General features: G+C 45.2%; 1 protein-coding gene across 1 annotated transcript in view; it reads right to left on the reverse strand.

Moving 5' to 3' along the window:
* Positions 1-12,388: 12,388 nt before the first annotated feature.
* The window catches only part of CDHR3 (cadherin related family member 3), a 56,046-nt gene continuing 43,738 nt past the window's right edge, over positions 12,389-24,696 (reverse strand). The window contains exons 14-19 of the mRNA XM_077178033.1: positions 23,103-23,347; positions 20,393-20,574; positions 18,843-18,856; positions 17,369-17,400; positions 16,250-16,298; positions 12,389-13,598 (exon numbers count right to left, since the gene is read on the reverse strand). Coding sequence (XP_077034148.1) covers positions 13,288-13,598; positions 16,250-16,298; positions 17,369-17,400; positions 18,843-18,856; positions 20,393-20,574; positions 23,103-23,347 — 833 coding nt within the window. The 3' untranslated portion in view covers positions 12,389-13,287. The remainder of the gene's footprint in view (positions 13,599-16,249; positions 16,299-17,368; positions 17,401-18,842; positions 18,857-20,392; positions 20,575-23,102; positions 23,348-24,696) is intronic.

Consider the following 24,696-nt stretch of genomic DNA (forward strand, 5'->3'; position numbering starts at 1 on the left):
GAGCTATTGACCTTCTGATAGCAAACTGTAGTGTCAAAGAGTGTAATAAAGTCATGAGTGCTGCTGAAGGAACGTGCCTTGGCTCCTTGTTGCTGCAGCAGTGCATGCAGATGCATTCATTGGCTTTGCAGTTTCTGGGGCAGGGCTTTAGCTGTGGCTGGAGGAGTTACCTGTGCTGCAGGAGGGGCTCTTACATTGGGGCCCTGCAGGTTTTTTGGTAAAGAGGGCTATGTATCACTCCTGCAGGCTTCTGCTGCTCAGCACTTTTCTGTCTGTTCAGAGCAGGGGCTTTTGTAACTTCAGAATTTCATTTGAATTGCCTTTTGTAAGAGGTAATAAGGGCAATTTTCATTTGTTTGCATCACTGTGCAGGTTTATTTATTTAAAAATACATATTTCATCCTAAAATCTGAAACTCCTATTTTCATGTTGTCTAAGAAAAAAGATGGTAATTATACATTAAGCTTTTCAATCTTTGGGACTTAAGGTTATAGATGATGTGGCTAAACTTTTTTTATTAACCTTTAATATTTTCAACAGAACTATGTTCCTGTCTATTTCTTAGGTGCTTATCTATTTTGTCACAAACAGATCTGTTAGTCAATGGTGTGGCCTAGTTGTAAAATGGTAATAGTGAGTATTTTTGCACACATGAGAGCTGTAATGGATTAGATCAGTATATGTCTTATTGATGGCTGAGTTCTAGCCAACAAGTGAAACAGAGCTGGAAAGCTTAGCACACTGATTGTTTCAACAAAAACTTAAATTTCATACTCACTCAAAAAGACATCCCTTGTTTCCTTAGGCTGAAATTTACCTTTATGCTTTTTGTAGAAGAAACAACTGTGTCACATCCCCAGAGTGCTGTCCTTCAAAAGATGAAGTGATGGAAGAGGCAGGGCTATAGCTTGTAAAATAGACATTCAGAAATAAGGGTTGTGTTTTGTACAAATTCAGGCTGCATGTGTGTCTGTTCCATAGTGCTAAATGCAGAGCCAGGTTGCTGTTAGCAGGCCAAGGTAAGTGTGATATGTAGACCACAACAAGCAAGATTTTAAGAAAGGAGAAGTAACCCCGTGCTTCTTGTGCTTGTGGCTCATTAGGATAAAACTGGTTTCCCTCTGCAGGGGGAGGGACTGATCAGAATCCTGCAGGCTTTGATGGCTGCTGGGTCCTGCAGCTGGGATGGCATGGGAAGCATCCTGCAGTAGGGGAAAGCAGCTGCTCTCACTTACCCTGGACACCCACAAAGGGCTGAGCAGTCCCTGCCTTTGAACTAACATCATGTTTGTGCAGGCAGCACCAAAACACTCAGTGTCTTATTTACTCATGCTGGGGGAGGGGATGGCTGTCTGATTTCCCAGCTTTATCTTGAGTGCACAAGAGTCACCACTGCTATCAGGGGATGCAGTGTGCTTGATCCCTCTGTACTGAGGCAACAAAGGGCCTGGATCTCTGCCAGCTCTCTACAGGTTTGTAATCCTCAGCTGGCAGCAATTTTACTTGCAGCCATCAGTGGAGCAAGCTCATCAAAACCCTCTCATACTGCAGGAATTATCCTGGTAGCAGGCTATAGTTCTGCAGCCCTAGCAAGTCAAGTGCTGTGTGATCCCTGGTGTGATGCTGGAGATGGGATTTTGATCAGAACCCCATGGTGGGGAGGAGGGCTGTAAGGTGATGGTGAAGGAAAATAAAGCTGAGGAGTCAGCATGGGGTTACAATAGAGAACTCCTTAGTGAAGAATAGAATCCATTAGCATTAGGAGGTGTTTAAGGAAGCAAATACATCGATTTAGGCTGCTGTGACCAGTGCTCTGGGATCAGGCCTCTGTGACAATGCTGTATATTGTGCATATTCTGCATATGCTGACTCCTGGGAGTGTCCCTGCTGTGGGAGGTGGCACGGTGACAGTGCTGGCTGAGAGCTTTGCCACCAGCCTGCAGGAGAAGCAGTAGAAAATTAAATCCAAGAGAGGCCTGGCAATGCCAAATCCCCAAGAGCCAGTGCCAATAGTGCAGGATGGAGTCACTCTGAGGTCTGTACCTCTTTGGCCCTGTCACCTCAGCAGCAAACCCATCTGCAGCACAGGCTGGGACACTGGAACACAAGCTGACAGGCCAGCACCATTGCTAGAATGGATTGTACTGGAGCCCAACAGTGATGGCTGGTGAATTCTTCAAGGCTCTGGCTCTGCTGCTCACTTGGCTAGCAGTGGAAGGCATGGGGGTGGAGCTGCCACTGAAGAAGAGAAAGCAAACAGATGCCACCTTGATGTGAAGGGCTGTGAGACTCCGGGTTCATCACCTCCTCATAGACACAGGGTACCTGCAGCCTGTTTATTTTCCCCCATTGCCCAGAACTGAGCAGCACATAAAGCTGGGGCCATGCTGTGCTGGTTTGGCTGCAGGCCCTACTGCAAACTCCTGGGGAGCTGTAGGGTACCTCACTCCTGGAAACTGCCTGAAGACAGTCCCTCATGCTTCCAAAAAGGCCCCACTCCTGAGCAAGTCATGACAGCACATCAAATATTCCGGATCATCCTGGATCATCTACTTCTATTCTTGTGGGAGGACTTAGTGTGTGTTCATTCCTAACAGATTTGCTGTATTGCCTAAAGCAAAACTGTTGTCACAGAGACCAGAGTCAGAAGCAAGACTTTGCTGCTTAATCACCTTGAAATACTAAGCTGAATAATTAGTCAAAAGAATGGTACAGGATAGGAGTGCATCCCCATCCCTTAACTATTAGGGAATGAGGGCGTTTTCTTCAAGCTTAAGATGTAGTCCCTGTGTATTAGCAACACTCCAGAGTTGCATTTTAGAGGCTGACTCAAATGTGGAATTTGCTTCTGTCATGTCAAGTGAATCCAGGTGTACCCTTATAAACACTGCTTTCCTACAGACACTGTGTAGTTAGAGCAGGTAGAAGAAATTAAAAATTTTAGCCTTGTGTTTTTAAAAATTTTCCTTTTAATATTTAGTTGTAACTTCCAAAACTTTACCTGTACTCAGTAGCTCTCTTCCTGCCTGGATCTTTCATTCTTCATCCTGAGTTAGGAAGTCAGCAAGATAGAGCTGACTGATGTTGTGCCATCCTTAAAATTTGTGGCCACATGGACACAGTCAAAGGTTTTGCCCGTTGTTTCAGGACAAGCACTCTAGGGGCCAGGGAAATATGTGCCAAACCTGACCATGTTTTTCTTTCATTCTTTCTTTGAGGAAATCTTATTCTCTGTTATCCATGTTTTCAGTTAATGTTTCACTGTGGGTTCTGCTTGGCTGACACAGGAATGCTTCCTCAGGCTTCCCCCCCCCCTCCTGGAGAAAACCCATAATAGTAGAGCATTCTCCTATAAGAGCCTTCTTCTAGGTCTCTAAGTAGGTTCCCTGTCATTCTGCTACATTAGTGATTGTTGCAAACAGTAGGGGTGTATTTGGACAGCTGGCTCTCATAATCCATCAGGCCCATGGAATCTGATTGATTGCTGCTGCTGCCAGGAGACTGTACCTGCTGCTTGCAGGTACCTGTGCCCTATCAGCAAAGGGTGGTTTGTGCTTGCTATTACATCCTGTCAACAATTGAGCAACTCCTCATTTATTCATAAATCTTGCTCTGTCTTTTCTTGGCCTGTGACTTCACATTATCACTGCCAGCTGTGTTTCCTCCTTACCTGTCTGTGCAGCCTTTTGACTTAATGCAGTCATGGAAGAGGCTCCATGCTGATATTTAACTCACAATCTGAGTAAAAACTGGTATTAGCACAAGCTTTAATCAATTCACCTGTTTGGTGTCAATTTAATTTGAAGTTTGAAGTAGCCTGCACTCAGAGCCAGAGATGTTGCTTTCTGTGGCTTAAGATCAGCAGCTGAATCCCCTGGGTTATTTCTTGTCATGTAAAGCAGTAGTCATTTCATATGCTGCACCTGCCCTGCCTTGGGATGGTATTCTATCTGTCGTTATACATGTTGATCTTCCTAGCTCCTTTTTATTTTCTCATTTATATACAACATCCCCTAAATCATCTTCCTCTGGTGACTTCAAATCTAATTCTCCACTACTTTCTGCAGATACAGTAGCTATTTTTAATTTTTGCATCCCAATCTGCTTTTGCAAGCATCTAATTTTAGCTTAACGTTTAATATGATCAGGTTCCCTTGGAGCTCTCCTTTGCTCTGGGGTGAATGGCTGCACTGTGCATGCTAATCCTTCTGCTGGACTCTCCTGCTTTATGCTTCTGTGGCTTTTCTTTCCCTTTTTCTGAATTGAAAATACTATATTTCACTATTACCTTTATGAGCCACTAGACTCTACTCCTTTTCAAGCTTTGTAGTATTTTCTTTTTAAACAGCTTTCAGATCCAAGAAATTATTTTCTGCTTTTACACCGGCTCTAGCAGAACAAAATGTTTTAGCTGCTCCCTCAACAGTCACATTAATACAGGAATTGTATCCTCAGGTTTCATTTCATAATCACTCTAAAATGGCTAGAGAACACTTATTTCTATATTGTGCCTGATCCTATGAACTGGAATGGCACACCTCTTCTTCCACAGAGAGGTGGCTGCAGCATGGAAGATCTCAGGGGTGGTTTTTTTGTAGATCCTCTTATATTGCTCAGATTTTCAGTTGGCATTTGGGTGGCATTAGTGGCTTGTTGAGGTCTCTGCCTGCAGTTACATAAAGATTGCTGTCCAGCAAAGAAACAAAAGACTGGGAAAACTGTAAAGGACAGATGGTGGTTATCTAATAAAAAATATTTTTCTGGTACCTAGCCTAGTCTGCACAGAGCAAAAGGAAGCTGTGATGCCTTGAGACTGAATTTGGCCTACTCTTACACAAGGAGTTTTGCACTGGGAGTTTTCCCTCTTTGCAGAAGGGCCACTGTTGGCTCTGGGTCCTTTACTGACATGATGTGCTTCTACTGCCCTGGAACAGGTCCTGTTTACACCATGGAAACAGCCTGAAATTCAACTGGACATTTCACTGTGAGCTGACCAGCAAAGACCCCGATCAGCAGCAGAAGAGGACAGGACACATTATTCTCATAATTGTGCAAAGGAGAAAAATGGGGATAGAGTCCTTCAAGATGCAGCAGCTCAGAGCTGAATTTGGAGTTTTCAGAGGTTCCCAGTAGTGACTGTGGATGCAAGGCATCTTTATGACAGCGTGCAGGCAATGATCCCAGGCACAACACCAGCAGTACCCCTGGAGAGGGCTCATACAAAAATTGGCATGATACTGGGAAGGTGTCTTCCTAGAAGATCATGAGTGCAGGTAGATGAAGCAATCATGGTTAGAGAATAAAATAGTATGTGCTAGTAGAGGAGACAAGGATGATTATTTTTAGCTTTAGTTTCCACAGAGACTGTGCATCAAAAGTAATGAGAAAGGACTGGCAGGCACAGGAGGCTTTTTGCATTCAGTTCCTTGAAGAGCATCTCGAGAATGAAGATAGACCAAGAAATGAATTTGAGAAATGCTTTGCTAAAGTAAAAAGCCAAAGGGCCTGTATTTCCTTTTTGTCCTGAGGCCCTGAAAACTCTTAATTAAGGAAGTAATTTTATTTTGAATTTTACTGACTGTCTGGTTTAACATGTGGCCAATGTGGGCACTCAGAGCTTTCAACATTTTCTTGCTGGAAGTTGAGCAGGAGTGCTGCAAACTTGGAAGATCTACTTTCTTCTTCAAGAGACCATGAACTTGTTTTTCCATGAGCTGGGCAGTTACTTGTATGGATTTACAGCAAGTGCAATAGGCCTCCAGGCTGGAGAGATGGAGTTTTACTGGCCATGCATATGTGCTGGTGCCCCAAAATGGGCAGGAGGATCAGTCCCTTCTGGATTCATCTCTTGAGCTACCATTCAGTTGCAACCACCTGTCATGACCTACAGCTATCAAAGCTGAAAGGACAGTGATTCTTTCATGCAAGAAGAGCCAGCAGAGTGATTACAGCCAAGTTCTGGCTGGAGGCACCCTGGGGCTGGCTGCTGCTTTATTTTGTTAAGAGAGGGTAAGTTCATGCCCTTTTAACTCTGTGGAAAAAGCTTCTGGTTCAGTGATGGGGCAGGATCTCTTCAGGAGCATGTAAGAGCATGATAGTGATTCAGCACTGGCTGTGCATGAGGAAATCCCTGTCCTGACTTACAGAGCAACGCTAAAATGCTGTCCTGAAATGTCTGTTACTCTAGTTCTTTGTTGATCATCCAGGCTGGCTCCTTCACTGCACCAGTGGGTGGGGAGGGGACACAAGGGTGTGAGGTACCAGCTGCAGGTGTGCTGGTCCTGGAGGGTGCCCTGCCATGGGTGAGCTGTCAGCTGTCCCAGGGACACCACCCACCCTGTGCAGACAGACAGGGTTACACCAATGCTCTGCCCACTTCCCCCTTCTCTCTCATCCCCTTCAGCACCAGTGGCATTGGTAGGATGCCAAAACATGTCCTGGCATCAGGCAAAGTAGTTTGGGAAATTCTTCACTGAGGTTTATATATCACTGAGCTTGATATACTGCTGTTAGATATTGGTGGGACTTGGATCTCCCTGGGCAGGCTCAAATGGGGTGCTCAGATATTTGGGGAGGCTTTTGGGATACAGATTTACAGAACAAGGTGTCAAACTTCTTCAGACACTTTCATAGCTGGATAGCAGCTAAATAGGTGAGGTTTCATATCTGGATTTTAGTCCTTGCTTTTTAGTATTTCATAGCAAGAAAATACTGTTGTATTTGGTATAGTGACTAGGAAATACCCTTCAGCAGAAAGTCACTGGCAGAAATTAGTGTCCATTTTGATGTTTTTGAATGCTGTCACTTTTCTAAACTGCTTTTTTTCCCCCCTGAAATGTTGGGGGTGTCTAATCTCATAGATGTTTCTGCCACAGGCTGCAAGCTTTCACATCTCTAAGGGCATTTCAAAGTGTATTAGACAGCTAGCCCTGGTGCTGGTAGTTAACAGGGAAACCTCAGCCTCCTCTCTAGGTGTCAGTGTGGTTATGCTGCTTGCATGAAGTGGGACGATGTGATCAGGCTGGATGTTGCAGGGAGGAGCATTTAGAAATTCAGTGTGAAAATGGATTGAATATGGTTCCTCCTTGCTTTGGTGCCCATGACTGTGCAGGGAACTGCCGGAGCATCCTTCCCTGCCTACAATAGAGTAAGTGATGAAGGACAGGAGCACCCATCGTGTGTCTCAGCTGAACAGCAAGGAACGGGTTCAGTTCAGTGTGGCAAATGGAAGAGCTCAAAGCAAACAGAAAATAGGTCATTTGATCGTTCCTGGAGTGACCCAATGCGCTCTGCAGCGGATAAATCCTGTAAGGGGATCATCTCTTTCCCGATACGCCTGCATCGCTACGATGCCTGGCGGTCGGGCTCTTCTCCCCCGTTTTTCTCCAGTCACTTTTCTTTCTGCCTGACCCCCTCCCACGGGCCCTGCGGTGCTCGGGCCCCGTGCGGAGCTGGGGGAGTGCGGGCAGAGCCCGAAGGAGCCGGGCCCGGTGCCGCCGCTCGGTGTCACCACGGGGCTGGGCCGCGCTGGGGCCGCTCCCGCGCAGGGGGAGCCCGCGGCCCGGGGAGGCTGAGGGAGCCCACGGCAGGAGCGGGGTCCTGGGGAGGCTGCGGGAGCCCGGGCAGCAGGAGCGGGGTCCCGGGGAGGCTGCGGGAGCCCGGGCAGCAGGAGCGGGGTCCCGGGGAGGCTGCAGGAGCCCAGGCAGCAGGAGCGGGGCTCCGCGGGGCTCTGTGGGCTCCCCACAGCCGGGCTGCCCCGGGGCAAGGCCGTGCCTCCGCTTCCCCGCCTCAAGCTGCTCCATGCCCTGCCTCCCTCTCTGCCAGCAGCGCCTGGAGCGAGTTTGAGCTGAGCAGCCGCTGACCGACTGGCACAGAGCCCTTCTCTGCCATCGCTTTCCGTACCTGCAGGAAAGGGGAGATGGATGGAGAGAGCTGGCACCAGGCCAGAGAAAGGGTGCTGGAGCTTCTCCTCCTCCTGGGGCCGATAGGGCCGGGGGTGCTCCTGTTGTTACACAAATACAGAATAATTAGCGTTGGAAGGGGCTGTTGGAGAACATCAATCCAACCTTCTTGCCAAGGCTGGATCACCAAAATCGGGTTACACAGGAATGTGTCCAGGTGGGTTTTGAATCTCTCTGGAGAGGAAGACTCCATGTCTGCCCTGGGCAGCTGTTCCAGTGTTCCTGCCCACAACATAAAGAAGTTCTTCCTAATGTTGAGGTGGAATTTATTGTGGTTCTTTTTGGGTTTTTTTTATGGCCATTCCTCCTCCTCCTGTCGCTGGCACCACTGAAAAGAGTCTGGCACATCCTCTTGGCATCATTGAGATATTTATGATGAGATTCCCTCTCAGTCTTCTCTAGATTAAGCAGGCCCAGTGCTTGCAGTCTCTCTTCATAAGAGAGATGCTCCAGACCCCTCATTGTCTTTGTTGCCCTTTGCTGGACCCTCTCCAGCAGCTCTTTGTCTTCCCACCCTGTCCCCTCACAGGGTGCTGTGCCCAGAGCTGTGCTAAATGTGCAGATACAGCAGCTTGTGGGTCCACCAGCCCTGCTGCCCACATGGACAGGACCAGGCTGCAAACCCTCCCTGAGTGAGGTTCATGTGTATGGGATGCACACAGCCCCTCTGGAAGCTGTCACAGCTGCCCAGCAGGCAGTGCTGGCCACAGAGGGGCCAATCCTGTGCAAACACCGAGCTGCTGCTCCAGTCTGCATGGCCCCAGCTGGTGTCCACAAGAGGAATCAAAAATGAAGCACAACTGCATGGCCAGACCAAGCCCTGCCTTGCCCGTGTAATTCACCAGCTGAAATCCCAGGCATCTATTGACCCACAGCAGCTGAAGTTTGGTACCAAAGAACTGCAGAGTGGTACCATTCTTGAATACAATTCAGGGTCAGATGCAGTCATCTGTTTTGTTTGCAAGTGTGTCTCTCACTCAATAAAGAGCCTGCTGCAGAAACTTGCTGAAGCTTGCATTTGGCGTCTTTTATCTCCTGGCCGGGCCCATGCTTTTCTACTGGGCTGCTGTGATGCACATCTCATGGCATCTGCTTCCAGCTGCAGAATTGCCCCAAGACAGGTCCCAGAAAGCAGACCTTGGAGCACTGACAAAGTGTGGGTGGTGCCCCATCTCTCCCTGGGACCTGAGCAGGCAGCAGCAGAGCCTGGCTGACCTCCATGCTCAGTTTTTCCCTCATTTTCAGCTTCCTCAGGCACTGGTGCAGTGGCACAGGCCTGCCCTTGCCTGAAAAACCTGGACTGAGACTCAGCTGATTTACCTCTGTGTGCACTTTGTAGGCATTGATATCTGATCTAGGCATGCAGAAAGAGCTGCTTTCAGGGCACAGCTCATCTGATCTATTCTAGATGTCTGCTTTTTAATAAGCCACCCCCAGTGTCTCTTTCTCCCCTGTGACAACACAGGGAGCTTGCAGGGACTAGTTCAGACAAGGCATGTGCAGATGGAGGCCGGGGGGGGGCAAACCTGTGCTCAGCCTTTCAGCTGGAGCTTTGCAAAGGGCCTGTTGTGGCTGGGGGTGTCAGACACCCAACCAGCTGGGGCATGTGCAGTGTGCAGTTGTGGCTGCTTGCTGTTAAAATGTTAGTTACATGATGGTGTTACAATCTGGCTCCCATAACATAAGCTAGCAGCCAGATTCTTTGCTCAGGAGGAGAACGATTACTTCCCTTATATGACCCTCCTTCTCTGAGGGGATCCAAGCTCCTATGAGGGGATCTCCTGCTCCTATGAGCAGTCACAAAGTGGCACCTCCTGGGCAGACCTTCTCCATCTCTGCAGCTCAAGTAGTTCTCATGTGTAGGTCTCTTTCAGATCATGAAGAAATGTAGTATCAGCATTTTTATATTCCTTGATATAAATGAAGTTACATTGCCAGAAGCTGAGACTTCTGATGTTTGTTCCAAGTGCTATTTATAACACCAGCATGAAAGCAGAGCCTTTGGAGAAAAGCACAAAAACCCCGGTAACATGATCACACATAAACTGCCTGGGGGAATTAGACCCCACCAGGAAAAGTGACCTGTGCTCTTTCCTAATCACTCTTGAAACTTTCAGAGCAATGTCAATCCACAAATCTGGAAGCACTTCAGGGATGTGTCATAGGTGGAGACATAGCAATTAAAAGCTGTGGCAGAACTCACGCTGATTTTTGTAGACTTCAGATAAAATTATTGCATAACATGTAATAGGCAGCTGTAGGTCAGGAACTGTTGCCCCCAGCCAGTCTGCCTGAACCACCAGGTGCCTTTCCTCCTCTTCTAGTCTCAGCTTATCAGTCTCATCACTCTAAAATAAATGGCATCAAAGTTCACACTTTGTGTTCACAGGGACTCACAGAGCTGTTGAAGACTAGAGAGGCTTTTCTCATCATCTAGTCTGACCCTCTACAGTACACAGCAGCTGTTCTTGACCTCTGAAGGCTTCAAATGATGGAAAGGGCCCATGGTCTTGGCTAATTGTTCCAATAATCAAATGCTTTTATTGTGTAGAGCTGCACTTAATCTTTGCTCTCAGTCCATCTAGTGGCAGCTCTTGACACTGACTCTGTGTTCTCAAAAGACTTCTGAATAAAAAAACCACAAAAGCTCCTCTGACAACTAGAAGAGGTTTCTAACATTTAAAGCTGTACTGTACAGCATATTATACCTTTATGAAAAAATATATGTTGCTTTTATATTCTAAGCATCTTTTCACATATTGTTTGATGCAATAAGTAACAAGCATACACCTGGGTCAGCCAGTTCTGTTTTCTCTGCTTTTGTCCTACCAAAGACAAGCCAGAGACATTGATGGATGTGCTTTGGCTCAATGAGACTAAGAATTCATTATGGACTCCTTCACAGGAAGGAACACTGTTAGTAGTAGGGGCAGCTGATAGGAAAATGGTAGCATAAAGCTACTGCTCATGTAAAATCTTGTTTGTAGATCCTAAGCAAGGGAAGTAGTCCTATGCATGTCCAAAATAAAGTTTTATGGGAAAGACCAAGATGAAGAATGAGTTGGAGCTGGAGATCAGCATTTCACACCAGGAGGGGTGAAACTGTGCTTTGTGGTCAGCACTCTTGTTTCCTCATGCAGGAGCTGCATGGGACTCACAGGATGCTTTACCTTGCTTAACCCTGCTCCTGCAAATGCTGAGCACAGCAGCTAAGCCCACCTTAACTGTGTGCAGACATTCTGGGCAGTGATAGTGCTTGGGTCTGGCATCTCTTCTATCCATGGCTCCTCTTAGTTCAGCTGTCAGCTGTTCTGAGTCTGGACTATGAGAGCACCACTCCAAGAGCAGTTGCTTTTCACCCAGCTGTTGTCCAGCTGTGGGAGACCATGGCATCAGCAGTGTTGGCCATGACATTGTGTTTGCATACATGGAGTTCAGAGCCTGCTGTGATACCAGGTTATGCTGCTGTTGGGGTTTTTTTCCTAAGAAGGAAGGAAATAAGTTTGTGCAGTTCAGTAGCAGGAGCAATAGTAAAGAAAGATGAGTATTCATCTGCCTCTTTGCCAGTTTCCTGGCTGAAACTACAGCCTGTCTCTCCCTTGCTTTAAAAAAAGGTATTTATCTCTTAATCACTGAAGTAGAGCTAGAATAATCAAGGAAGCAAAGCAGCTGCCCTAGAGAAATGTTCAGGAAAGTAAATACAAAAACCTATGTGTTTTCCTGTCATGAAAAGAATGCAGTTAACTTCTTCAGGTAACAAAATCTAATGTCTGGAGGTGCCAGGTGTGCATATGGATAGATTGGTGTCAGCATGCTGGGAAGATCAGAGTTACAGCAGCACTACCAGCTACTGCAGACTTCCTTTATGTCACTGGAAAATCACCTGAATAGAAACTGAATGTGCTGTGTTTACAGCTAAAAAATGCTAACAATGGTGGGTTGGAGCACAGAATGTGTGGCTGCCCCTGGGTGGAGGGTCAAACAAATGTTGTGACAACTGCCATGGACACAGTAAAGTGATAATGTGCTCAGGGAGTATAAATCAGTCTTTCCTATCTGTATCATTTTGGTGTTCATTACACACTGGGTTTCTGATTGTGCAATGAAACAACATTTGACTGAAGATGATTTGTGGTTGTTAGGGAAGTTGCTCCCGAGCCAAGCCACTCCTTTGGAGCACAGCAAAGAGTCACAGCACCATGACAGTTGCTTTTGTGAAGGGTAGGATCCAGTAATTTCACTGTGGATTTCTCCATCCAGGTCCTTCATTGCATGACAGAAACAATGTATGTGAGAGACTGAATATAACCTTCATTGACTGCCACTGCTCAACTTAAACCGAAATTTTCTTTTACCACCTGATATCAGTCCCTTGCTGTCAAAAAACGTTTTTGCAATCAGGAAAGAAAACAAGCCAAGACAAGCCATGGAGTATTAAGTCATCATTTATAATTACTTTTCTTCAGATTAAAATAATTTTATAAAATCTTGTCAGGTTTGTTTGTTTTATATCAGGTTTTTAGACAGCACTTACATTATACATGCTCACACTCAGAAAAGATTATATCACCCCATGTGTTTACTGTCATTATTCTTTTGAGTATATTCCACTTGATCCTGTAAAGCATTAAATGTGCCAGAGGAAATACCAAAGGTGAAGATATTGAATGCTCTTAGTGTTACAAAAGATAAATAAGCTGAAAGTGTTGACAGCCTGAGATGCCACAAGAAGCTGTGAGTTTTTTCTACTCCAGAACTGCTTTCAAGCCATGGGCTTTTCTACAGCAAGATGGGAGGGCAAGGAAGGGCTGAAATAAAATACTGAATGAAAAGAAAATATTTTTAGCTTCTACCTGCAAACATTTCTACCCTGGTGTGCTTTTCACTCATTTGGTTGCTCAGCAGGGACAGGAGACCCCATTCACTGTGGAGAAAGCACATCTGTGTGTGCTGCCATTCCCAAAGGCAGGCAGAGGATGGGGCCATGCCTGCCAGAGGTGCAGACTTTTCCATGGGGAAACTACCAGTGTCAGTAGGAGGCAGTGGGCACTGAATGCTTCTGTCTATGACTCTGTTTTGCTTCCTCTTCTTCTCTCCTGCTTTTACATGCACGTGCCAAAGGTGCATCCAGATTCATCCTGCCTTTGGGTCTGGTTTACACACCTTATGGCCACCTTTTGTTTTACAGCTGAGAGAGAGAGAAAAATCACATCTGATTCTTTGGCTGTTCAGATCGGGGGTCAGTTGGGAGGTGCCTTGGAGTCTTATGCACTCTGGCCTAATAGAAAAGCAGAATTCATTTTGGGAGAGGAGGTCAGTTCCTGCCTTAAGGGGCTGGTAAGGATAAGCCCCCATCCTCAGACTCCTCTTTCTTCTGCAATCTCAGCCCAGCTTGGCCTGGTGTTTCTGATTGCCCTGCTGAGGGCTTGGCAGCTGGTTTTGTTGCTGCAGTCAGCTCTTTCCTCTTCTCTGAAGGCTCTTTTTTGCTTGCTGCCTCTGCTCCATCCACCCCTTGGCCACTCTTTTCTGTGGCACTGGACATTACCTGCATAGCCAGCACTGACTGAAGGGGCTCCTTGCTCTTCTTCCACCTCCGGGCCCCCGAACGCGTATTGAACTCATACATTCTGCCAGTAACTTGAAAGAACAAAAAGACAACAGATTAAAATCATTCTTGCCTTATCAGATTAAGACATGGCAGTTCTCAGCATGGAACTGAAATGAGAAACGTGAAGCACTTGGAATTCAGCTGAGCTGGGGAGTCAGCCCTGAGAGGGAAATCCTCATTTCTGTGGGGAGCTGGGCATCGCAGTGGCCGCTCAGAGGAGATGCTGCCACTACAAGAATTGTCTTTGCAGTTAGGGGAACAGGGGTATTTAAAACATTACTCTTCCAAAAGAAATAAATGTCTTATCACCCTATAAATCTATCCAAGTTCCAGCTACCAGGGGTTAACATGGGTAGTGTAACAAACACATCCATCGCTGTAAGGACAAAACTTCTGTCTTCAGCCATACTGAGTAAGACCATTGTAAATGTCTGTGCCTGTTTTGTCTGTAGACTTGCCTACCAGAGGTAGCAAACCCTACTTAGGAGCACAGCATGCTACATACATCTTCCAGACCATGTCAGCTCATCTGGACTGACCCAGGATTTGGAGATCCAGTGAATCTTGGTTGCACATGTTCCTTCTCCATTTACACAGAATGGTTTCTTCCAGGCTTGCTGTCCACTTTGCCATTAGTAGAGTGAAGTACTGTGTGTTTCATACAAGTACATGATTTTCTCATATAGATAAAATATTGTTAAATTTGTGTTGTTTAGCACATATGGCTATCTCTCACTGTCAGAACGACTTCTGTCTCTATTCAGGTTTTATGGGTAATTTCTACTTGTACATTAAAAGCAAAATATCTTCCCCTCCAGTTCATTGCTACCTAGAGTTAAGTGAAAAAATTTCTGTGTGTCCAGTGTGATCACCTCACAGTCTAACTCACTGTATCTTGCTACAAAGAGAATCAGGAGCTATAGTGGCACTTTCTGTAATTAAACAATAGAAGACAAACAAAAGACCATTAAGGCTTGGAAAGAAACAGTGGTTACGTGTTACTAAATGTTGCAGTTTGTATCAGAATTAATGGTTTGTGACATATCAACACAATTTGAGCAACTCAAGATGAAACTGGACCTCTTTACCTGGTTTTTTTTTTTTTTTTAACTGTTTACAAGTTGGGCATGGTAAAGCAGCCCAGATCAGGAAATAGCTTCTGACCATCCCTCTTAATCATGTTCAACAGATGATGTCCTGGGAATTATTAAATCTCATTTCCAAAGCAGCAACCTTTGATCCTCTAGGGTTTGCAATGAGTTGTGGAGAAGAGAGGGGAGGAGTGGGGAGCACACATTTCCCTGTTGTCACCACAGAGCTGTGTTAGAGCTTAATGTTTGTGTCGGGCATGACACAAATGCTGTGGCTCTGGATGAATGTTTGGATGGGCTCAGATATCCTTGAGTCCAGTATGGTCAGGTTTGTTGAGAAAGGGAGCCCCAGCTGTCCTCAGGAAGACTGGAAAGCAGCTCTTGCAGCAGCCTAGAGACTACCCATATTTAATATATTACAAATGCAGTTGCACAGGGAAAAAAGCAGGGGTTTTGGAGCCCATTCCTCCAGATCTCTTTATAAAGAGCAGGTGAGCTTGGACCTGGATCAAACCGGCCTTGAGCAGCCTTGTGGATGGACTTAATTGCACAGTAGGGTCCCACTTGTTTGCCCAAATTGTACTGAAGTCTCCATGCCTGGTGTTTCCCATTAGCTCAACACATCCAACAGCTCTGAGCCAGCTAATAAGAAACACAAGTTACAGGCACTTTGGTGGAAATTGGCCAGATGAATCCAAGCCTTGAAACAAGCCTGCCTTTTTCTGGATGATTTGTAAATGTATTGTTTCAGGCTTATGTTCAGATCTATTTTTTAAAAACTTATTTTGTCTGATTGTCACATTTTACCAGCCCCTCATCTCCATGCTGGGGCTCTCAGCCATTAGGCACAGGCCTGGGGACCCTAATTCCAGGCCAAGAATCAAAGTAAGGGGCTCAGGCAGGGCTGTGTTTCAGGGGAATGAGGTAAGCCAGATCAATCCTCAATAAAACAATTTTTTTTTTTTCCTGTAATGAGCCCTGCTGTAGACCAGTGGCTGTCACTTGGGGAGCCGCATGAGCTCCCCAGCTCATCCTGAGGTTTGTAGCTTTCACCTTATTTTTGCTGTTCCCAGCTGGTTAATCAGATATGCCCAGAGTTTGCATAGCCTGGTGACACAGTAGCTGTTGCTGGCCTTCCCTTTTCTCCCCAACAAGCAATGCCTGAGCCTTGGATAAACAGCAGCAGCAACACACTGTTGCTCTAAGGGAGGAGGTTTGTGCAGGAGCCAGTAACTCACCCACCCACTTCTCCAGGGAGAAGTTCAGGAGGTGAAGGCAGCACTCCTGCAATGACAATGATCTCCTGGCCATTCTCCAGACACAAGATGGGTGAGACCATGTAGCTATGACAGCACCAGAGCAGGAGACTTGCAACACATTCCTTCTCCTCTCCCACCTTCCTATACCACATCCATACATTCCAGTTTAGCAGAGGAGTAGTGAACAGTCTGACCATCAGATGTGTGCTTTCAAGGGCTATAAGTATATTCTAGAAATATGAAAAGCCAATGTCAAGACATATTTAAATCAACTAATCCAGTTTGTTTCCAGCCTAATATTCATATCCTCTGTTAATTGCTTTTTATTACCTGGGTCTCTGGCTTCTCCATCAAAGATAGTGTTTAGCTTTGTCATTGTCTGTGAAGAAACACAAAATGTAAAATGAAAACTGTGAATTAAGTTAAGTCAGAAGGAGGAGCAGTAACTTGGAAATGGTGATTTACATGGATGGAGGTGGATTTGTGTGACTTGTCTATTACATTCCTTTAGGCTGGGTTTTATTTAAACCAGTCCAATGGCAACACATTAGACCACAGTCCAACGGCAACAAGAGCCATTTGTGGTGTAGGTTTTCCTCACTAGATATTTAAAGGAGAATTAATACGTTCTGACATGCTAAATGCCTCCACATGTGTTACCACAAGAGAATCTCCTCCACCCAGAGTAGGCTTGGGAGTTCCCTCTCTGAAGACTTTGGGGAGAGGGAGTTCACTAATCTAAGTCTCTTGCATAGTTTCTCAGAATACCCTGAGTTGGAAAGGACCCACAAGGGTCATCCCAGTCCAGCTCCTGGACCTGCAAAGGACCACTCCAGGAGCCACACCATGTGCCTGAGAGCATTCTGTCTATTTATGCAATTATGCAGCCTTTATGCAATTATGCCTATGAAAAGGAAGGAGCCCTGAGACCCAGGAGCAAAGAAACATCTCCAACAGTGGAAACATCCATGAACTTCTGCAGCAAACAGCTCATCAAGGCCAAACTCTTCACAGCCTGGGTGTGCTGGCACACCTTGCTGGTTGCACTCAGGTGGCTCAGAGTTGGCTCCACAGGTCAGTGGAGTCTCAGCAGTGCTCTGCTGCCACCAATGAAGCTGGGGCACTTGTTGTCCCACCTGTGCAGCGAGTGTCCCTGTCATTGTTGTGGGCACAGCCTGTCTGACCTCCCAAGTACAGCATTTGGGCAGCAAAGGGGAAGCAAAGGGGCCCCAGTGCAGGTGAGCACCCCTCACACCCCTTGTTGCTTCCAAACACAGAGGGCAGCTGGGACAGTGAAGTGTTTTGCACTTGAGGGCAATCATTATTTCTTTGTCTATCACTTCTATATTCTCTTTGGAAAACAGATACCATCATAGAAAGGGTCCTATGGTCATATTGCATGATGGGGCTGGCAAAACTGGGGCTTCCTTTGAGGCCAGCAGTACTTACCACAGTTACTTCTTTCTTAGGCTTCTTCTTTTCTACAGAAAGGAAAATGCACATTGTTAATAATCAGAATTTTCTGATGGTGACCTTAGACACTAAAGTCAAGATTTCCTCAAAGAAATAAGCATTCTTTCTACTCAAATGCTGAGACATCTTAAATGATTCTTATTTCTTTTCAAATGCTGAGTGAGAATCCACAGTTACCAGTGACTAATCAAAAGACTAGCCTTGAAAAGTCAGTAATGAATGAATAGTAATTGTTATTACTATTACTTTCTAAATAATATGAGCTAATACAGAAATTCACCTTTGGGAATATCTGAACTAGAAATGCAGATTATTGTTTTACACAAATGTTTGTGGTAGCAAAGCTTGTGTCAAATATTGGCTTGGAGACAGAACATGGAAGAGCTGCATTTTCAGTCAAGTAAAATTCAGATTGAAGAACAGTTTGGATGTGTGTGAATTTACCACACTGTTAGCTCATCCCACATGCAAATAAATACAGCAGCAGTGCCATGGGCATCTCAGCAGCATGGATTTGTGGATGGTACCCAAGCAGTTGCTATGATTTCTTCTCACTCACTCCTTGCCAATTTGTTTAATGGCCTTTCTTTGGAGAACTGTGCCTGGCCACAAATGTGCTTTCCAGCCAGGTGTGCAAAACTCTGAAGTGCTGCAGGTGGATCTCAACCTGAGCACTGATGGGAAACCTGTTATGTCTGGCCTTTGCTGCCGAGCATTTGGGAACCAGTTTTTCAGAAAGCAAAAAGCATTCACTTTTTGGAAATCAGCCAACACTGAAATGTCTCAAATTGGGCAACCAAGAGAACAGCTAATTTTGTGGGGTTTGTTAGTCCTGCATTTTTTCCAGTTGGGAGATACTGACTGAGGAAAGGGGAATTACAAAAGCAGAGTCCTACTCAGCCCATATGAGAAGTGTTTTCTAGCAAAAATGTAATGGGACTAAAAAGAACAAGACTGCTTAAAAAACCATGTTTTTCCATGTGTGATTTATCTCCCTGCTAGGTTATACAAACCCTTTAGAAAGCACCAATACTTCAAAATAAATCTTTATATATGTGAAGTAATGGTGCCAAGGGAGCAAATGATCAGAGATGTGATCAGAGAACAGGGAATTAGAGTGGAGAGGACTCTTGAAGGTGCTATAGATGGCTGGGATTATTTTTTAACAGATAGCATATAAATTGTGTGTGAAAAATACACTCATTCTTTAGCATCTATGCCAGAATACCAGACTACTCTGAATTTGGGTTTTGCCTAATAGTTAATAGATTTGAGGACTAAAAAGGCCATGAAATCACTTTGTCAGGCCTCCCAGTTGGCCAGGATTATCTAATCTCAGTAGCTTTCTACTGTGTCAAATTTCTATCTAGAAATTAATTTACAGATTTTACACAGAATCATAAACAAGGTCTTATTTTGAAGCATTAAAATATAGAAAAGAGGTACACACCTGGAGCATTTATCCTGTAATGAACAGAAGATTAACAATGTAGTTAACAAATGTTGTGATTTTCACTACCAAAAAAAAAAAATTATTTTCTTTCACTTGGCAAGAAGGATGTGTTTCCTCAAGTTCTGAGATTTGCTTGATTTATTTGGTTTCTGATTTTGCTTTCACAGAAAGTCTGCATCATTTAATGCTGCTCTCAAACAGGAAAACAGTCCTGAGCATTGCTCTAACACTTCTTCAAGAAGGAATGCTCTTAAAATAATAAAGTCTTGTTGATGATAGCGTAATGGATTTAAATAATCTGGAAAAATATATTTCCAGATATTGTCATTTTGTTCCATCCTGGGAGGAAGGTGAATTTTTTGGGTCTGATGTGCTCAGAGGATGCCTTTTAAAATATTTGAAAGTTTATAAATGTTTTTGAAAATACAGAAATTGCTTTTAAACCTGAGACCCCAATTCCCAATAAATCATTTGCCCAATTAATAAATAATAGCAGTATCTTAGATTCATTTGTCTTTTTTATCACAACCTTTTAATGTCTTGCACACACAATCTGAACTATAGTCACAGTCATTTAGTAGTTCTTTATATTTAATGTAACTTCCAAATTGATGTCCAAATCCTGAGAATACTTGTAGAAATCCTTGTTTTTTTAAATCCCAACCACTTAAAGGACTGCTTATCTTTGTTTTGTGAGGCACAAAGTCAATTTAGAGGCAGTCTGGCTCCAGCCCACTGAGAAAGCAGCCAGCAGGGATCTCTCCACTTCCCACAGTGACTCAGAGCTGGTCCCAGGTGCTTCCATGCCTTTTGCCAAGCATGAACACTTAGAGGTAAGCTTTATGGGCCAGAGCCTTGTAACTGGCTTGGTAAAATTCCAGGAAATCTGCAGAAGTTTTGCCAGAACAATGAATTGGCATGAGCACCAATATTTGCAAAGGACACTGGGATCTGTAGCTGAGAGGGAGGAAAATGCATCCAATAACTACCTAGATGGGAGCTCCCTTGGAGACGGTGTCAAATACAAACCAAAATATTTGTGGTCAGCACAGTCTGCCACAGGCTCCAACTGAGCCTCATGAGCATAGCTGCCTTTAGAGGTTACAATTGCTAATTCCACTTCTACCTTCTGCTAATGTTAATGTTACTAAACTCATGAAAAAAAAAAATGCCAGGGACACATTTCCTTGAGTTCATATGATTAACACCCATTAATACCACTGTATTAGCATTTACTGCAGTACAGCCATACTGCTAGAAAAGATGTAAAACACTGATATCATCATGGCAGAAGGGCCTGAGCCAGCTCTGTCACTGCCAGGCGGTGCTGGGGCTTGCCCAGAGTGTCATTGGGACTCACAGAGGGGTGCTGTGTGCCTTCCCTGCCGGGGGGCAGCAGCTGTGGAGCTGTGTCAGCAGCAGGAGCCCCAGGTACAGCCATACTGCTAGAGAAGATTCAAAGCACCGATAGCATCATGGCAGAAAGGCCATCTCTGTCAGTGCCAGGTGGTGCTGGGACTTGCCCAGGGTGCCCTTTGGGGACTCACAGAGGGGTGCTGTGTGCCTTCCCTGCTGGGGGGCAGCAGCTGTGGAGCTTTGTCAGCAGCAGGAGCCCCAGGTGGCCCAGCAGCCCGAGGAGCAGCAGAGCGCCGAGGGTGACGGTGAACGGCACGTACCACGCTGATGGAGAGTAGAGGTTCTCTCTTCTTGTCACAACAGTGAAGCCAGGCTTTTAAAACAAGACAGGATGAGTTCCTCAGGGCTGCAAACTGACACCAGCGTCACCTTTCATCTGGCTGAACTTCTGCACTGAGGCACCCCAGCTTGGCCAGAGGCTCGGCAGGTGATGGGCACAGGGAGGTGGAGGGAGGCAGGGACTCGTGCCATGTGCCTGCCTGCTCACTGCCAAGGCAGCTCAGATGGATGGGATGGACTGCTGAGCTCCTGGGGCAACCAAAGGCCCCAAAGAAATGGAAAACACAAGGAAAAGGGGAGGTTCCAAATCACGTTTCAGTGTCTTATATTAAAACAAGAATGTCATGGTGGGGTTTAAGAGCCTCAGGTTGCCTGAGAGGCTGTAAGCACACTGGTAGAGGGTGGGCAAGTTCAGAGAATACTGCCATTACTGAGATACTGTTTTCTTTTTACCTAAGGCAAAACTGGAAGTAGGTCATCTTCACTGCAGTAATCATTCAGACTGCTTTGTAAGAGGAGTTGAACCCTAAGGAACTGGGTTATTGTATAAAAAGAAATGGAACTCCTTCTTTTTTACCCAGTGACTTGTTCCAGAAGGAAAAACCACACTTCCTGAGCAGTTGCTATCTCCCACATCTTCCTGAGTGTCAGGAGACACATCTAGGAGCTGGCACATCACTTGGTGCTAACAGCTCATTCATTAAGGTCCCATCATGAAACTATTCTCACACATTTCAAAAATTACTCATTCACTCTACCTAGTTCATTACCTAGTGTGGTACTATTAGTTTTGATCACCTACTGAAGTTTTTATTTAATTTTCTGTAAGACATTTGTAATCACGTTGAGTATGAAATTGAGCAGGGTATCTATATTTTCCAGTTTAAGGATAATTTTAAAATTATCTATTTAGTCTTGTCAAAAAAAATTACATCCAATCCTTAGAGAAACTCTCAAATAATCTCAACATCACCACCACCACTTTCTCCTCACCTGGACTGAAGTCACAAGTGACATTTTGTAATGGGGCTTCCTTTCTACACTACCAAGTTTCCAGTTTCTGACTCATCGAGCTGCTGCACTGAACACATGTAAAGAGTAGTGATGGGAGAACTTGCTGTATTGGAAGTGCTCTTCTGGAAAATAGCCTGCAAGTGGAAGGCTGATATCTCTGGGGAGACAGATTTAATGCTGTGGTATGTGGTTGAGACTGTTTGTAGTTGTGGTGAAGCAAGGGAAAGGAATATAGAATAAGTTTATTCAGCTTAACTTTTCATTTCCACATCAAGTTGGAGGAATAGAAGGCAGTGAAAAAATCATTTATTCTTTCCCAAAAGAGCATTAGATAAGAACAGGGTTATTAATCAGTCTGAAAATTTGGATTTAAGCATGTTCATAGCAAAGCAACCAGACTTGTATGTGCTGTTTGCAGAATCCTTTGGTTCTGGCTCAGTTACCAGAAGCCTCCAGAAGATGTAGACCATTTTATAGTAAAGGCCTCTTTTACCACTTCACTTGGACATTCCTACTTTCATTCCTGCATGCAAGAGAAAAGGATAATGGCATCTGCAGGCAGGCAGGGAATGGATGGACTGTGGATGATGGAAGGTGGTGCAGCAAGGCATGACTGGGACAAGGATAGAGACAGAGTGGTCTGTACCCTCAGGCTGTGTCACATCTACAGGCAAGACAAAAGCAAACTCTCCACTCATCCTGCACCAGCCTTATGGAAATCAGAAATTGAACTGGTATGACAGAGCTCAACTGGGATGCTGTGCAGAGGTGAACAGTGCTGCTGGGACACAGGCCCTGAGCTCCACAGGGTGTGCAGGGTTAGAGCCCACCTGGGCTGCGAGAAGCTGTGCAGGCTTACTCAGCTCAGCCATGGACCATGGGCGTGGAGGTCAGGAAAGACCCATCCCACCCCTCTGGATTTGCTGTCTGAAACCTGCTGAGGCTGTGCAAAACTGCTTCAGTCCCTGACATGCTGCTCCAAGTTTGACATGACAGTGACCTCAGGTCTGGAAAAGAGACCCTTTTAAGTGATGAGGATTTGTTGTTGTTGTCTGTTTCAACTTTGATAGCCACAGATTAATGTGCTCCAATGATAAAGAAGCACACAAAACTGCAAGGCACACGGGGGAGTGAATAGCTATGAATAAAAAACGAAGTAGTGCAAAATGCATGAGGTAATTTTAAGGTTCCAGGCAAAGGTTAATCCCTGCTCTTTTCTTATTAATAAAGCTGCCAAAATCTTTAACTTTCCAGTTGTATGGTAATGGCTGCATGCCCGGTCCTTTGGCTTCCTGCCCTTTTTGTTTTAGAAACTGAAATACAAAACACATGTTATGACTCTGTACCTGGGACTAATCCTTCATGACACTAAGCACATGAACCACCTCTAGCTTCATCATAAGAGCAAAAGGCTCAGAACCTCCCAGGACTAGATGCACTCCAGGGTTTTGCTTTCCTTTTTCATACATCTACCCTCTTCTCCTTACTCCTGTGGAGATTACTCCATAAAAGAAATGCAGAACTGGACATAAGTTTTAGTGAACTTACCGTAGTGGTTGTGACAGTAGTTGGGTTTGGGATAACTCTGATGCTTAAAGTGACTGTTCCAGTTTTAGTTAAGTGTGTAGTTTTGTCCCTGGCAGATACTAAATTGTCATCTGTTATGTGGACGCGCAGACTGTAAACCCAGTTTGTATCAAGTCCATTCTCGTAGTCAAACCTTGACGCAAGAATCAGACGAGATATGTTGGAGCCAGCAGTTGGTGAAAAGGTGAAATGATTGTTCTCATTGCCTGCAAAAAGGTAGCACCAAGATGCAAAAAAATTTACTTTAATCCCACATTAAAGTAAATGTGTGTAACAAGTGGTGAAGATGGTGAAATGTCAATGACAGGAAGGGCTCCTTGATCTTCCTTGTACCACATAAAACAATTTAAAACAATACAGTCATAAAAGCATTACAATCTAGAAGAAGAGCTTCTATGGGGACATAGCAGAGAGGAGGCTGTGGAAACACTTCAGAGCCATAGGGCACACAGGAGGTCACCTGAATGATCTGAACTTACAACCAGGGGAGCACCCAACAACACCCAGCTGGGGTGAGGACCCTGCCCTGTGGCAGGGCTCATTCCACTACTGGGGTGTCCCTGGAGTGCTGCTCCAGCCCCTTTCCATGGCTTCTCCCTCTGCCCAGAGGCAATGGCCTTTGAAGAGAGTTAATGGCTCAGTGACACTCATTGCCTCCAGTGCTTTGTCAGCACCATGGGGCAGGCAGGAGAGTTCAGAAATGCTGCCCCCCATCCCTTGTTTTCTGTCCATTGTAGCTGGAGAGCTGCTCATGGCCCAGGCTGCAAGCAGACCAGTTCCAGCTGTTAGGATCTGGACAGACCACATATACAGGATATCAGAGCCTTGAAAAGGCACCAAATGTGCTTTGGTTTTGCTCTTGTGGCCCCACAGAGATCAAGAGTTGACATGCCCTTGAAGGCCATGTCTGTTTTATAGCACAAAAAGGGCCATGAGCTGCTCTGTGGCTCAGAGGCCAATGCATGACACAGCTCAGGTCTGTACCACCAGGACTGGGCCTGTGATCAGACACTGATTAACTAACACAGCCATGCCATTTGTATGGAATCATGTGTCAATACTATGTCTGTAGAGCCCCTCCTTGGCATCAAGGGGCTGCAGTAGGACAGAGATTCTCTCTTTTAATGTTCACAGCTTTTTACTGGCACCTGGACAATCTGCTCCCTCCTTCACAGCAGTCGCCTCAGCAACAAAAGAAGGAATTGCCCCAAGAGAGTATGTTTCCATTTTTGTGAAGCTGAGTATCATCCCATACCACTGCAGTTCTCCAAGTGAATGCAGCTGATCATGAGGTTCAAAGAAGGATTTTTAAAAGAAGGGTTTATTGTATACAGCATGGACCTATGACATGCAGGTTCAAGCAGTTGTTTTGAACACAGCACCAGCATCTATGTGATAGTGAGATATGCAGAGATACAGAACTTTCCATTGTTTCTCAAGATTTACTCAGCTGTAATTGGAAGAGAAATTTGACACTGCATATCATTCCAGCTCATTCTTCTGAAGTTCTTGTCAACTGTGTAACTAATAGCCTATTAATTAGTATGACAGGCAA

This window comes from Agelaius phoeniceus, chromosome 5 (genome assembly GCF_051311805.1).
Source record: "Agelaius phoeniceus isolate bAgePho1 chromosome 5, bAgePho1.hap1, whole genome shotgun sequence".
Classification (NCBI taxonomy): domain Eukaryota; kingdom Metazoa; phylum Chordata; class Aves; order Passeriformes; family Icteridae; genus Agelaius; species Agelaius phoeniceus.